Source organism: Vitis vinifera, chromosome 8 (assembly GCF_030704535.1).
Source record: "Vitis vinifera cultivar Pinot Noir 40024 chromosome 8, ASM3070453v1".
Classification (NCBI taxonomy): domain Eukaryota; kingdom Viridiplantae; phylum Streptophyta; class Magnoliopsida; order Vitales; family Vitaceae; genus Vitis; species Vitis vinifera.
Genome location: NC_081812.1, coordinates 17,941,636 through 17,958,628, shown reverse-complemented (window position 1 = coordinate 17,958,628; position 16,993 = coordinate 17,941,636). Strand labels below are relative to the sequence as shown.

Below are 16,993 nucleotides of genomic sequence, written 5' to 3'. Positions count from 1 at the left end.
GTAACCTTGTTGTATGTCGATATACTTGGGATAAAAAGGGCTTTCAAAAAATGAGTATTGAATGCATCAATGCTTTGTGATCAGGTCTGATAACCATGCAAAACAAGAACCAAGGGTATGATATCATCAAATTATTTTTAATAGAAAAACAAATGGTAAATCTCAATATTTCTTAAACTTCTAATAATTCTAAACTTTATTATATTTTTCACAGTATTAAAAGAAAAATGTATATTGTATTATGTTTAATAGCATATTGTACCATTGATTAAAGTATATTGTAGTATGGTTCAAGCCAACTAAAAAAATAAATTAAAAGATGAATGGGCATGCGTAACTTGTATTAAACACAAAAATCCTCCATACCAAATCTTTTGTTAACTTGAAAAAAAAAATATAGACATTGATTAGGGGTGGCAATTCACGTAAATGAGTCATGATCATATTTTGTCAAAGCTTAAATATTTTACTACATAAGTCATCTAAAACTCGATACAGATGATAATTGTGTTAAAAACATTAACCCAAATATCACCTAATTATGAAATCGACCAATATATCATGTAACTTATTTAACTCATTTAGTAATCAGGTCTTATTTAATAATCAAGTTAAGTTTGGTATAAGTCTATACAACTAATGTCGCAACCAAATATGTGAATAACTCAATTGATCTATTTATTTAAAAATAAATTTAAAAGTGGTTAAATAGTTTAAAATTATAATTAATTTAATCAATACCGTTATTAAATAGATCAATTCAAGTTAAATTCATATTATGCAATTAACATAAAAACTATTTATTTAAATAAGTTATGCAAATCGATACAAATTTGATATAAATATCATCATACTCAACTCAAATCCACCAAAAATACATTAAAATCAAGTTATATTGACAAATCGTAATAAACTTTATCACCCCAAATATTGATAAAATACTTTTGTACCTAATTTTCCTTTTCCAACAAGTCACTTGGCTTCACTTCATATTTTATTAATAAATTTAATATATAATGCACAGTGACTAATTAATTAATTAATAATACAAATTCAATCATAAAATTACATATATGGATTAAATATATAATATTAAGCAAATTATGTAAATATAAGATTCTAAATAAGTTATACTACTGAAACGGTAGATGCTTTTTTGTCAACGAGGGCCACATGGCCACTAGTATTTTTTTTTTTTAATTAACGTGACAACATTTTACATCTTTTTTTAATGAATAAGATGCTTGGAATATATTTGTAAGACTAACGCGGCCCAACCGGCCCATTGTTAAGAAATTAAGCCGCCCCAGTCTTGGGCTTAGAACTTCTATTTTTAAATGATCAAGTTGGGAGTTGTGACGTACATTGTTGAGAATTTTGTCCTATAAAGACAGAAAACATTGAGAAGAAATAGCCCCAGATCTTTCCTCTTCTTCATCACACAGCAGAAATGAATGCTGCCATTCCCCTCACCCAGAGGTAATCTGATGATAGTTAGGCTTTTTGCTTGTGATCTTCATTTCTTTTATTAACAGATTCAGTACTCCAGACTACTTAAATATCTTTATGAGATGTTGTTTCTCATGTACTAATTAATGCTTCTTTTGTTTTGCAGGTTAGCAGGTAAGGTGGCACTAATAACTGGTGGTGCCAGTGGCATAGGCGCCTGCACTGCCAAGTTATTTGTGAAACATGGTGCCAAGGTCATAGTGGCAGATGTCCAAGACCAACTTGGGCGCTCCCTTTGCCAAGAAATTGGTCCCGCAGAAACCGTTTTCGATGTCCACTGCGATGTAACATGTGACTCCGACGTCCAAAACGCCGTCGACACTGCCATATCCAAATATGGGAAACTCGACATCATGTTCAGCAACGCCGGCGTCCATGGCGAAATGGAGTCAAGAATCATACTCTCTGATAACACAAACTTTAAAAGGGTTTTCGATGTGAATGTGTATGGGGCCTTCTTGGCCGCTAAGCATGCCGCTAGAGTTATGATTCCAGCTAAGACAGGATGCATTATATTTACGTCAAGTGTGGCTTCAGTTGTTTCGGAGGAGATCTCACATGCATACGTGGCATCGAAGCATGCTGTGGTGGGACTTGCCAACAACTTATGTGTGGAGTTGGGACAATATGGGATAAGAGTTAATTGCATATCTCCGTTCGGAGTGGCAACACCTATGTTACAGAAAGGATTGGGAATAATGGAGAAGAGGAAGGTTGAAGAGTTAGTTTCCTCTGCGGCCAACCTAAAAGGTGTGGTGTTAGAGGCGGAAGACATCGCAGAGGCAGCCTTGTATCTGGGGAGCGATGACTCCAAGTACGTTAGCGGGATCAACTTGGTGGTGGATGGCGGTTACAGCATTACTAATCCCTCTTTTGGAATGGTATTTAAATCTCACTTGTCATCAACCCATCCATCCCAAAACTAAAATCAATCCCTTCTTAATTCTATTTCCTAATAAATTAACCTAGTTTTGTCAACGTTCTCATGTTCATTGTTCATGTTGTTTCTGAAATTCACATTGCGAACCAGGTTTTATGGGAATTTTTTGTAATAAAATACCATTCATCAGTCCATGTCCCATTACGTTATCCTAAAAATTTGGAAAAGTCAAACTAGTGTTGGATGTTCAACCCCCCCTGACTCGCTTCCAACTCACCCTTTTAATTTGGAAAAAATTTTAAATTATAAATTATTATTGAAATTAAAAACATATATTTTAATAATAAAAATTTATATATTTAAACTTAAAAATCTAATATTATTTGAATAAAGATAAATTGATAAATATAAAATTAAATAAATATTTTATTTATCAATAAATTAATAATCTTATAATAATAAAGTTATATGACATATAAATAAGATATAAAATTATATAATTTATTAATTTAAATTATATCACATGTAATTAGGAACGAGGGGTTTTTTTTCACACAAGAAATGTTTAATAGGTATTTTCTTGTGACTTTGATGAAACTAATAAAAATTAGATTTTGTTATAGACTTTTTCTTATTAATTTCATTAACTAATTTCAAAACAAATATTCAAGGCATATATATTGTGTGTACAAATAACTTAAGAATATACTTTTATTTCAATATTTGTCAAAATACAAATAAATTAATATATTAAAAATACAATAAATTAAATATCTTAAATTAATAAATTATATAATTTTATATCTTATTTATATGCAATATAACTTTAATATTTTAAATTTGTTAATTTATTGATAAATAAAATATTCATTTATTATTATATTTATCAATTTATCTTTATTGAAGTAATATTAGATCATTAAGTTTAAATATATAAACTTTTATTATTGATGTATATATTTTTAATTTCAATTATAATTTATAATTTAATATTTTTAATTAAATTTTAAAGTAAACAAAAATAACTAAAGTCTCAATTGTCAATTTAAATTTTAGTTCAAAAATGAAGTTTCGATTGGCAATTGAGGCTTCCGTTCAAATTTTAATATTAAAAAAAAAATGACATAACTCTTATGTGGGCATGGATTGAAAAATCGGAAAATGTCGCCGATATTTCGGAGAAATATCGGTTATCGGGCGGCATCGAAACGATAATCGGCACCGATTATCGATCGACGGAAAAATCGGCCAAAAATCGGCAAAATCGGCGATTAATCGGAAAAATCGGCGATTTTTTGCCGATAAAATCGCGATAAATCGACGATTTTTTGAAAAAATCGGCGATTTTTTGAAGATTCCCTGCTTTTGATCTGACGGCCAATTTTGAATTTTTGAGGATCTGATGGCCCAGATTTCACCCGTGTATGTAAAGGCCTCCAACGGTCAGATTTGTGATCCAATGGTGGAAAATCAATCTTGACTTTTATCAAGGGCTATGGAGTGTTTCCAACGGTTATATGAAGATCTAATGGTGAAATTTGAACCAAATTTTGATCCAACGGTTAAAATTAATTTATAACGGCTAGTTTGACCATCCAACGGCTAGTTTGACCAAAAAAATTCCTATAAATACCCACATTCCATTTCATTTCATACATCAAAATTCTTATATGATCTAGCAAAAATTTTTTATTTTGAAAATTTGGTGGTGAAGGGGATTAACTCCAAGTCAAAGGCTAATTAAGGTATGTCTTACCTTTCATAAAATTTATTTTATTATGCATAATTAAATTTTATTTGTTATATATAGTTTAATTGATATTTTCTAATTCATATGAAAATGTAATTGTAATGTTTATCTATTTCATATATGCATAATTCAATTTTAATTTTTATTAGTAATGATTCTTATCAATTTCATGAATATGCAAATTTAATTTATTTTAATTTAATTTAATTCTTATCAAAATTTTATTGTAATGTTTATCTATTTCATATATGCATAATTCATTTTTAATTTTAATTTTTATTAGTAGTGATTCTTATCAATTTCATGAATATGCAAATTTAATTTATTTTAATTCTTATCAAAATTTTATTGTAATGTTTATCTATTTCATATATGCATAATTCAATTTTAATTTCAATTTTTATTAGTTCTTATCAATTTCATGCATATTAAATTTCTTACATGTTTTATCTTTAATAATTTTAAATTTGATATTAGTTTCATAATTCAATTTTAGAAAATGGCTAGTGAAAGCGGTACCATGGGTCGAGATCCTTGTTGGAAATATTGTACACCTATGGAAGGGAACAAAAATGGAACAATATGCAATTACTGTGGGTTGGCAATAAAGAGTGGTGGGATTACTCGTTTTAAATTTCACCTATCACATACAGACCCTAATTCAAATACAAAAAAGTGTCCTAACGTGCCTCCAGAAGTGAAACAAGAAATAAGACGACTTATAGAGCAAAGAAATAAGGCAAAAGCGAAGAAAGCTGTTGATATAGAAGAGATTCGAGCAGAACTGCGAGACACAATGGGAAGAAGACATATGCATTTAATTGATGAGGACGATGAGGAGAACCTTGGCATTTACTTGTGAAGATGATTTCACACATTGTACTCAAGATGAAGACCACGGCTCTAGAAGAGCCGGTCCAGGTGTTGGAGCCATTGGAAAGCCATATAGAGGAAGACAACGAAGGATGATGCCATACAACGAGGACTCATTGTCGGCCAGTTTTGAGTCGATGAGTGTAGAGACTCAATTCAGTGATTCATCAAACGAAGCCAACATTTATGCCCCTTATGCAATGAGTTATGGTCAGCCTCCTCAAAATCTTTCAAGTTCCACTGATGAAGAGTATGAAAGGTATAACTATCCTTCTTCCACACAAATGCCATACTACCTTCCACATCAGCTGCAACAACAAGGATTTCAAACGAGCACATGGGAAAACCCTGGATTTCCTATCCATGGACAAGTTGTTGGTAGGACTCAAGAAATTTATGCATGGCATGTTCGTACATACAATCAATACTATCGAAACTCCATGTCCTGGTATGAATATTGTCTTCAACAAGATGGGCTCCCTTCATCTAACAATAACAATATGATGGAACCACATCGATCTTCATTTTGGTATTAAGGACCATTGCAATGTCATATGTATTATGTTTATGTGTAAATTGTTTTCATTTAATGAAATCAAATATTTCTTAACTCAATTCTAACTTTCTAAGTGTACAATTCCAAATTTCATATTTTTTATTCTTCAAATCCAAGTATCGTAAACTATTTACCGATATTTTTTTCTTTGATCATATTTATGTCAATTACACTTATAAAATAACTTTAACATGCATATTCTTGCTTATTTTATCATTCTTTGGCTTTTTTTAAGCATTCCCATCAATTTTGGATAATTTTTGTCTCACCGATATTTGATGAAAAATATCCACCGATATTTCTCCGATATTTTCGATATATCCGTAAAATTCAAGTACCGATATATCCGTGTTTACCGATATTTCAATCCTTGTATGTGGGAATAAAGGGGTTATAGTTTAAACATAAGTTTTAAAACGGAGCTAAAAGTTATATTTGTTTACATGAAAGGGCTATTTTGCCCCAAAACTCTCTCACAAGGTGATCTCATGTTTTTAAGTATTCATAAGTTAGGCGTACCTAATATTTCTCAAAAATTCCACCCCGCTTGAAAAATATAATAGAAGAAGTTGTTTTAATCCTTATGTAAACATAAAAATTTTAGTTGATTAAATTATCATTTGATCTTCAAAATTGATAAATAACTTGATAAGTGAATAAATAAAAATATGTATCCTTTTATAGATAATTTTCCTATAAAAGGAAACTAATCTCCAAGATAATAATAATAATAATAATAACAATAATAATAATAATAAAAGTTGTTAAAATCAAGAAACTAAATCTTTTTAATTAAAATCCGAAAATTTGAAATTCAAAAAGAGAAAATTCAATACAAGAAAAGAGGCTTTTCACAATAAAAGAAAAAGTTTTCTTCGTAACAAAAGAAAAAATTTCATCAAATCTCTCTACAAATTAGTAACACGTGTACGTGTTATTCAATGAATTCAGAATAAGAAAAAAAAATATTCTTTTGAAAATAATATTATTTTTTATATTGATATTATACCCATAATATTTTTAATTTCAATAAATATTTTATTTGTATTATTTTTTTATTTGTTTTACTAATTTTGCAAGACCTTTTATGAAATTTGTTCATACACCTTCGTTCCATTGTATTTTTATTTGATTTTTGACCTTCAAGTGAACTTTTTCAGTATGTCTTTTCTTCAAGAAAGAAATGGAAAGGAAGTGTGTTCACATTTAAATTAAAAAAAAAAAAACCAAAAAAACAAAACAAAACAAAACAAAATAAAAACTTCAATATCTAAAATCCAAATTTAATACATCTATATAAAATTTACTAAAATTTTGGATACTTTTCGTCAAAGGCACAACTTTTAATTATATGAATTCATTAAAATATAATGTCTTCAAAAGTTTCTTTCCTTGTGAAATTTCATTACTTTTTAGTTTTTATACACTCTTGATTGCCATGTGTCAACTAGTAATTAATTATATGATTTTTTTCCAAAAGTAATGAACGCTATATTTGTCTTCTAACCAATGAAAGATCAATTAATTTGTTTCATTTTTAATGGACCAGAAAGATTTGTTATGGTTCCTTCAACGACACGATGGAATGGTTACAAAGATACTTTTCCATTATCTTCTAGTTAGAGGTCTCTATAATTTTTTTTCTACTAAATCAATAGTTTTATTAGTGTACAACCTTTCTTATACTAATATTAAGCTAAAAAGTTAATGTGAGTAAAAATATAGAACAAGTTCAAATTAGTCAAATTGTTTTCAAATAATCTTCTTTGTTTTCCCCCTTAATTTAAGCGTAAATTCAAAAAAAAAAAAAAAGAAGCTTTTCCATTTTTGCTCACTTTTCAAATTAACACCCATTTCTTTTTAAGCAATGTCAATTTTAAATTATGCTTAAGTGTCAAATAATTCCTTCATTTAGGGCTTTCACTAAAAGTAACCTTTTAGAATTTTGTAAATAAATAGAACTTTCAATTATATATATATATATTAGTTTTATTCGATATTGTAATTTTCATTTATATCTCATTATTTAGTATTATTATTAATTAAATTAACAAAGTTAAAAATTTTATTGATAAATTATAGATTATGAAAGATTAATGTATTAGATTGACAAAAAAGGAAACTTGTTAATTTTGTTTGAAATTTATGTATTGAATTTAACTCAAGTTTATGTAACGTATCTAGTTTCACCTAAAAAAAAAAAAAGTTTTGTCCAAATAGTCTTGTTAACACATCTAAAGTATTAAGTGTCATTTGATTTGAAATTTATTTATTTATTTAGTGACAAATAGTTTTACATAGAAAATAAATAACAAAATAAATTTTGAACCAATTTTTGTTCATAAATCTCTTGTATTAATTGGCTTAGTATATGAATTTTAAATTATTTTTAAAAATTATTAGGTTGATTAAGGAATTCAAACACGTTAAAGTCTTAATTATAAAGTCTATTTACTTAGTGGAAAAATTCAAAAAAATCATAATTATATGTAAAGGAGAACAAGCAAAATCTATCATGACTAGTTTTGGTGCAACACTTTCTAGCCTTACTTTGATTAGGTTTTAAGTTTTTTTTTTTTTTTTAATTTTGATAATTTTTTTATTCCAAATTATTTTAAACATGAGCAAATCCCATGCATCAAGTCCCTCTAAGTTTTAAATTTGTTTACCTAACAAGAAAATTTAGTCTAAGTTTTAAATTTGTTTACCTAACAAGAAAATTTAGAGACATTATATTTAAAGATTTTAAATGTTGAGCACTAAAGAGAATAAAAGGAAAAAAAAATTATATTTTGCTTTTTATAATATTCGTGAATCTATTTTTATTTGCTCATATTTTTTTTCTAAAAATAAGTGAAAATATCTCTTCAAACTATTATTTTTTAACTTTATTTTTAAAAACTATTTTTAAGGTAACAACACTCCAAGAATATAATAAATCTTTAAAAATAATTTTTTTATAAAAAAACCTTTTAAGGTCTTGGATCTAGCATTAGATGGTCATGACATTAGATTAAGAAAGAGTATAAACTAAGTCTTGAAATTAGAATGAACAACATCTAAGGTTACTTGAATAGTGTGACATCTCACAAAAGGAAAGGAAACTTCAACTTTTCCTTCTATTACTATGATTATAAAATGTTTTTATGAATTAAGATCAATACCAATTACCAAGTATATAACTAGTGATTTCAAATGTAAAGGAATATTGCATTCTAACTTTACATGGGGTAAAGTTGAGTTTTTAGTGCATAATAATGAAAAAGTTTATAGATAAGTCACTCTAATGGTCACTCTACAAAATCATATATATGTTATTTCAACTCATACCATTCCTCATTCGGTTTTATCGAAGTCATTGGATTTTTTCTTTATTCAAGAATCTCCTCCCTTTTTTTGTTTTGTCTCAAAGAGTAATTAGGACCAATTTAGTCACATTTTCATGTTTCAATTGAATATTTTCCATTTTTATAGAAGGAAAGGATTATTCTTTTTATCAAAGATATGGAAATCAAATCATGATCTTATAATAAGAATAAAATATTATTATGGATCAATCCCTTTCTCTTTCATTCTTCGTCATCAAAAAGATCATTTTCAAGTTAAATTTTGTTCATTTAGAATCCAATCCTTTTATATTATTTTTATTTACTTAATTTATTTATGATTTTTAATTCCCTCGTTTTTTTTCTTTTTTAAAATTCTCTTTCTTTATTCCTTTAAGTCTCATAAGTTTGATATTGTAGAATCTGACTAATTTTCTCATTAGTGACTTGTTTTCTCATCAAACAAAGGATATCAAATAAATCAGATTAATTTTTCCATACCACAAATAATACTATAAATCTTAAAAACTAATTTTTAGTTTTTATTTAAAAAAAAACATTTTTAAATTAAAAGGCTAAACAAACTCTAAATTTCAATATTTCTTAAACTTCTAATAATTCAAAATATTTTAACTTCATTAATATTTCTCACAATATTAAAGAAAAAAGTATATTGTATTATGTTTAATAGCATATTATACAATTGATTAAAGTGCATATTGTATTATGTTTTAAGTCTACCAAAAAAATAAATTAAAAGATGATAACTTGTTGTCACACAAGGGCTCTCCATACGAGATCTTTTGCTAACTTCTTTCAAATTAAAAAAAGACGAAGGCACAATCAAGATAGTTCTTTAATTTGTTGGAAGGTAAGGTGCGTGGTACCTAGAACAGGCGGCGCAAGTGGCTGAGGCATGTGGAGTGGACTCTTGCAAAGTGGCTTGTAAAATATGGGAGTTTGCCACAACTACTCTCTTTTGATTCTTTTCCCAACACATACTATTCCCACGTCAACATCCATTTATCATTATTATTTTATTTTTTTTCTATTAAGATCATGGTTGACGGAAAAAACTAATAGTGTCACTAATTTAATAAAGATTTTTAAAAAGAATTTAGATTTATAATTTTTCTTTAAAAAAACAAAAAATTAGATCAATACTTGGATTTTACGGATATATAGGAAATATCAAAAAAATATAAGGAGATATTTTAACAAAAATATTGATAAGGTAAAAATTATTCAAAATTCATAAAAATATTTGAAAAAATGGTAAAAAAATGATAAAATAAATAAAAATACACATGTTAGTTTTTTTTTTTAACTATAATTGATATAGGTATGGTTAAAGAGAAAAAATATCGAATATATCAGAATTAATAACTTATTATTTATATATTCAAATTAATTTTAATTTATAAAATATTACAACTTAATTATTTTTTTAATATTTTAGTGTTTTTTAATAAATGTATATTTTTAATATTTTAAAATAAAAACATTCAAAATTAAAATGATAAATAAAAAAATTTTAAAAGTGAAGTTATAGTAATTTTTAAAATAGAATTAATGAGATAAATGATGATACATTTAACATTTAAATTATAATTTATTTAATTCAAATATATTTAATAATGTAAAATAAATGATGATGTATATATGACTTTTTAATATTTAATTATTATATAAATAATATTTATTAAAGAAATTATAATGATAGTTTTTATTTTTTATATATTTATTAATTAATTAAATAAAATTTAAAATAAAATAATTAATTTTTTTTTTTTAATAATGAACTTTAACATATTTATTATTATAACATATTAACAAACGAGGTGTAATAACAACCAAGCTTGAATCCAAGAATTTTTGGCCTGGTTCGAATCCCTTGCGCAGCACTTTAAATTTGAAATTCGGTGGCAGCATCCTGCCACTTTAAATTTGAAATTTGAAGCATGGGCAGGGTGGGTAGCGGTGACCTATTCATAGTCGATAAGCGATTTTTCGGCCAAACTTTCAACAGTTTTATTTTATTTTATTTTTATTTTAATTAAGGTCACAACTCACAACGGTTGACATATTCTTTCAGTAATAAGATACCTAAAATATAGTTGTCAGACTAACGTAGGCCCTGACGTTTTACCCGCCGGCCCATTATTAAGAAATCTAGCCGCCCAAGGTTTGGGCTTCTACAAGTACTTTTTATTTTTAAACGGCCAACCTGGAAGTTGACTGTGACTTACCATATCGAGAATTTTGTCCTACAAAGGCATAGACAACATAAAGCAGAGATAGCCCAGACATTTCCCTCTTCTTCATCACGTGGCAGAAATGAGTGCTGCCATTCCCCTCACCCAGAGGTAAGCCGATGATAGTTAGGCTTTTAATTTGCTTATGATCTTCATTTTTTGATTAACAGATTCAGGTACTCCTGGCTACTTAATCTTCTAAAACAAATATATTTCATATCATTATGTGATAATTTTGAGAATATCGGTACGAGATATTTCTTATGTAATTAATTCATTTCACATGGAAATATGTAAAAGATGAAATGTTTCCTTTGTTTGAATTGCAGGTTAGCAGGGAAAGTGGCACTAATAACTGGTGGAGCCAGTGGCATAGGCGCCTGCACTGCCAAGTTATTTGTGAAACATGGTGCCAAGGTCATAGTGGCAGATGTCCAAGACCAACTTGGGCGCTCCCTTTGCCAAGAAATTGGTCCCGCAGAAACCGTTTTCCATGTCCACTGCGATGTAACATGTGACTCCGACGTCCAAAACGCCGTCGACACTGCCATATCCAAATATGGGAAACTCGACATCATGTTCAGCAACGCCGGCGTCCATGGCGAAATGGAGTCAAGAATCATACTCTCTGATAACACAAACTTTAAAAGGGTTTTCGATGTGAATGTGTATGGGGCCTTCTTGGCCGCTAAGCATGCCGCTAGAGTTATGATTCCAGCTAAGACAGGATGCATTATATTTACGTCAAGTGTGGCTTCAGTTGTTTCGGAGGAGATCTCACATGCATATGTGGCATCGAAGCATGCTGTGGTGGGACTTGCCAACAACTTATGTGTGGAGTTGGGACAATATGGGATAAGAGTTAATTGCATATCTCCGTTCGGAGTGGCAACACCTATGTTACAGAAAGGATTGGGAATAATGGAGAAGAGGAAGGTTGAAGAGTTAGTTTCCTCTGCGGCCAACCTAAAAGGTGCGGTGTTAGAGGCGGAAGACATCGCAGAGGCAGCCTTGTATCTGGGGAGCGATGACTCCAAGTACGTTAGCGGGATCAACTTGGTGGTGGATGGCGGTTACAGCATTACTAATCCCTCTGCTGGAATGGTATTTAAATCTCACTTGTCATCAACCCATCCATCCCAAAACTAAAATCAATCCCTTCTTAATTCTGTTTCCTAATAAATTAACCTAGTTTTGTCAACGTTCTCATGTTCATTGTTCATGTTGTAACCAACTCAGAATTCTGAAATTCACACTGCGAACCAGGTTTTATGGAAATTTTTTGTAATAAAAGTACACCATTCATCAGTCCATGTCCCATTACGTTATCCTAAAAATTTAGAAAAGTCAAACTAGTGTTGGATGTTCAACCACCTGACTCGCTTCCAACTCACCCTTTTAATTTTTATTTTCTTGACTGGTCCTAGTCTCATTTAAACCCCTAACCAACGTTGATTACTAAAAATTCCTCGAAAATGCATTTTTCTCTACTCCGTGTTATGATTTTACTCTCTTTCATATACCAAAATATCCATTTTCATTAATTTAACTAAACCAAATAGATGTATATAATCAAAATAATTATTAGGATCTTTGTAAGGAGATCTCGTGCATTGAAGCATGCTAGGTTAGGTTAAGTGGATGAAACTTTCACAACTCATATCAACTTCTACCAATTTTTTTTAATAGGGTATTCTATTTTGAATGTGACATGCGGATAAGATAATTTTCTTAAGGAGTTTTGGGGCAAAATCATCTTTTCATGTAAACAAATATAACTTTTAGTCACATTTCAAAACTTACGCTCAAACTAACCTCTTTATTGTCATATAAGAATCATATCGTAATATTATTTATAAAAAAAATTAAGTTAAAACTTCAATTGTCAATTGAGGTTTTATTTTTTAATTAAAATTTCAATTGTCAACTAAGACGTCACTTTTGAACTAAAACCTTAATTGTCAATTAAGGTTTTAGTTATTATTGTTATTATTTTTAGTTTAAAATTTAATTAAAAATATTAAATTTTAAAATATTATTGAAATTAAAAACATATATTTTAAAAATAAAAATTCATATATTTAAACTTAAAAATCTAATATTACTTGAATAAAGATAAATTGATAAATATAAAAATAATTGAATATTTTATTTATCAATAAATTAATAATCTTATAATAATAAAGTTATATTACATATAAATAAGATATAAAATTATATAATTTATTAATTTAAGTTCTATCACATGTAATACCTGTTATGATTAGGGACGAGAGGTTTTTTTTCACTATATAAATGTTTAATAGGTATTTTTTTTTGTGACTTTGATGAAACTAATAAAAATTAGATTTTGTTATAGACTTTTTCTTATTAATTTTTTTAACTAATTTCAAAACATATCTTCAAAGCATATATATTGTGTGTACAAATAACTTATACTTTTATTTCAATATTTGTCAAAATACAAATAAATTAATATATTAAAAATACAATAAATTAAATATCTTAAATTAATAAATTATATAATTTTATATCTTATTTATATGCAATATAACTTTAATATTTTAAATTTGTTAATTTATTGATAAATAAAATATTCATTTATTATTATATTTATCAAATTATTTTTATTAAAATAATATAAGATTTTAAGTTTAAATATATAAATTTTTATTATTAAAGTATAAATTTTTAATTTCAATAATAATTTATAATTTAATATTTTAAAGTAAAAATAAATAAAAATAACTAAAGCCTCAATTGGCATTGAGGCTTTAGTTCAGAAATGAAGTCTCATCGGTAATTGAGGCTTCAGTTCAAAATTTTCTTTGAGAAAAAAAAAAAAAAAAAACCAACAAGACTTTTATGTAGCAATAAAGGGGTTAGTTTGAACATAAGCTTTGGAAGGGAGCTAAAGGTTATATTTGTTTACATGAAATGACCATTTTGCCCCAAAACTCTTTCCCCACAACGTCATCCATGCTTTTAAGTATTCATAGGTTAGGTGTATGTAATATTTCTCAAAAATTCCACCCCTACCTGAAAAATATAATAGTAGCAAGTTGTTTTAATCCTTCCGTATATATAAAAATTTTAGTGGATTACATTATCATTTGATCTTCAAAATTGATAAATAAATTGATAAGTGAATAAATAAAAATATGTATCCTTTGGTAAAACCTCCTTATAAGAAAGTTGTTAAAATCAAGGAACTAAATCTATTAAATTAAACAACTAAAATTTGAAAATTCGAAATTCAAATTCCCTACTATAACTTATAAATATTTTGAAAAAAATATCCCTGAAAATTATTCAAAATTCATAAAAATATTTGGAGAAACTGTAAAAAATGATAAAATAAATAAAAATGCACATGTTAAAGTTATTTTTTTAATTGTAATTGATATAGGTATGGTTAAAGAGAAAAATATCTGTAAGAAGTGATATATTGATATTAATAATTTATTATTTATCTAATCAAATTAAATTTAATATATAAAATATTACAACTTAATTATTATTTTTTAATATTTTAGTATTTTAAAATAAATTTATATTTTAAATATTTTAAAATAAAAACATTCAAAATTAAATAAAATTAAAATGATAGATAAAAAAAATTTAAAAGTGAAGTGATAGTAATTTTTTAAAATAAGATTAATAAGATAAATGATGATATATTGAACATTTAAACTACAATTTATTTAATTCAAATACATCCAATAATGTAAAATAAATAATGATATATTTTTAATATTTAATTATCATATAAATGATATTAAAAAATATTTGTTAAGAAAATTATAATGATAGTGTAGACCTTGGGGCTCGGTTTTTGTCATATCCCAGCAACTCATTTTTACCAGGTGGGCGCCTCTCAATGAGCCACTTGTCGGCTCATGGATGGCTGCTATAGTAGTGGAATTGAAGAACAAATCAGGGTTGGACACCTGTATATTCTAAAAGCTGCAGGTCGTTAGTGAGTGCAGGGGGTGGTGATTTGGTTGCGGATTTTTTCAGAGGAGGAGCGGATGAGAGAGTGAGGAAGTTGGCAGAAAGGATGCTTTTTAGGTGCTGGCTGGAGATATTTTGACAGGAGGTGGTTTTTGAGGCTGGCAGAGAGGAGTTGCAGAGGGTAGGGATTTCTGGTTGCAGAGAGGTGAGTCTCGGAGAGCTTAGAGGGAGACATTCTTGAGAGGCAAGCTGAGAAAACAGAGATTTTTCTGGAAAAAGAGAACAGAGAGGAGAGGGAAAGGCAACAAGGAGCTGAAACAAAAGAAAGAGAGGGAACGTTCTCAGGTACGTTTGCTAGACCATATTTAGATTGCCATTGATGTTTTTTTGGTTGTTGTGACTGTGTTGTACTATATCCACTCCCTGTTCTTCATGTGAAGTTTGATTTTAGAATGAGAATTCTTCTTTTGCTCTCCTTTGTGTGTTTGAGTGATATCCTTGAATCTAGTCTCCATTTGGTTTGAATCTCGTTTCCATCTGGTTTCTTTTTCCACCCATACATAAGCCCTATGACTTCAATATAAGACGGGGCTCGGGTCATTGTTTTCTGGGGGGTTCATTTTATACTCTGTTTTGGTCCTTGCTTCATTGTTGTTTACTCTTTATTCTCGGTGGCGGCCCTTATCTCATCGTGGACGACGGCGGCGATGCTACCTTGTTGATCCACGAGGAGGTCAAGTCTGAGGAGGAGTACGTCAAGAGCGGCAGGTTTCCGGACCCCTCCTCCACCGACAATGCTGAGTTTCAGATCGTTTTGACCATTATTAGGGGCGGATTGAAGGCGGATCCGAAGATATATCACAAGTGCTGAAGGAGCATGACTGCTCATGAATTTGTTGTTGTTGCTGCACAAGCAGTTGCTGAGGCAGAACCTTCCAGCCCTGAGTCAAAACAGTCAGCCGGAGATGGTGGCTCCGGCATCGGAGGGAAAACGCGGTTACTAGATCTTGATGCAAAGCCTCCATCAGTCTACAGCAGGGCAATCTCTAGTGCAAGCATATTCGTGCTTGTTGCTTTTGTGCTGTCCATGTATCTTATTGTCGAGCACCTAGCTGCTTATGATCAGCCTGAGGAGCAGAAGTTGCTAATTGGACTCATTTTGATGGTCCCTGTGTATGCACTGGAATCGTTTTTGTCACTGTTGGACTCCAATGCTGCCTTCAACTGCCAAATAATTCGGGACTACTCCGCCACTGCATCATTTCACTCTCCACCATCAGTTCCTTCTACACAGAGCACCAGAAGGGCCCCTTCTCCAATCAGCCTTGGGACTCCGGTAGCCTTCGCTTCAAGTTCATGCTTGGCGGCTCACCGCCCAGTCCCTGGGAGGATTTCCAGTCCAATCGCAATATTCTCGCTGTCATCGGCCTTTGTCACTGCCCCTCCTCACCCAATCTTGACGCCGTTGTTGATCAGTTCGCCGCCGTCTGTAAGGGTTACTCCTCCGCGCTGGTCCAGCGCTGCTTCGGGTTTTGCCCCGGTGACTCTCAGCTAGAGAACGGCAGTAAGAGAGCGAGCACAGAGGACTATAGGTGACTGTTGTTTACTGGCTGGATCACCTGCTGATGCCAATGCCCATTATACTACTGCATTCACTACTACAAAAATAGTTTATGGTGTCACTATTTACGGTGTCACTTTTAAAATAATGACACCATAGGGTTTATAATTAATAAAGGTGACACATCATATAAAAAATCTTCAATTGAGGTAGTTAGATGATATTAATTTTATATTTATAGTGTCATTTTTTAGGAAGTGACATCATATAAAATAAATTTTTTTAGATATTATAACTTAATGAGCCCACTTTTAGAATTAATAATGATG

General features: G+C 29.3%; 2 protein-coding genes across 2 annotated transcripts; both read left to right on the top strand.

The window, feature by feature from the left end:
- Positions 1-1,419: 1,419 nt before the first annotated feature.
- LOC100240801 (short chain aldehyde dehydrogenase 1) lies at positions 1,420-2,578 on the top strand. Its single transcript, XM_002281316.4, has 2 exons — positions 1,420-1,479; positions 1,616-2,578. The coding sequence occupies exons 1-2, from the start codon at positions 1,451-1,453 to the stop codon at positions 2,433-2,435; spliced, it is 849 nt and encodes a 282-aa protein (XP_002281352.1). The 5' UTR covers positions 1,420-1,450; the 3' UTR covers positions 2,436-2,578.
- Positions 2,579-4,972: 2,394 nt separating this feature from the next.
- On the top strand, positions 4,973-12,371 carry LOC100245895 (short chain aldehyde dehydrogenase 1). Its single transcript, XM_059739368.1, has 3 exons — positions 4,973-5,271; positions 11,320-11,325; positions 11,479-12,371. Exons 1-3 carry the CDS (start codon positions 4,973-4,975, stop codon positions 12,296-12,298), a joined length of 1,125 nt encoding a protein of 374 aa, XP_059595351.1. The 3' UTR covers positions 12,299-12,371.
- Positions 12,372-16,993: the final 4,622 nt, after the last annotated feature.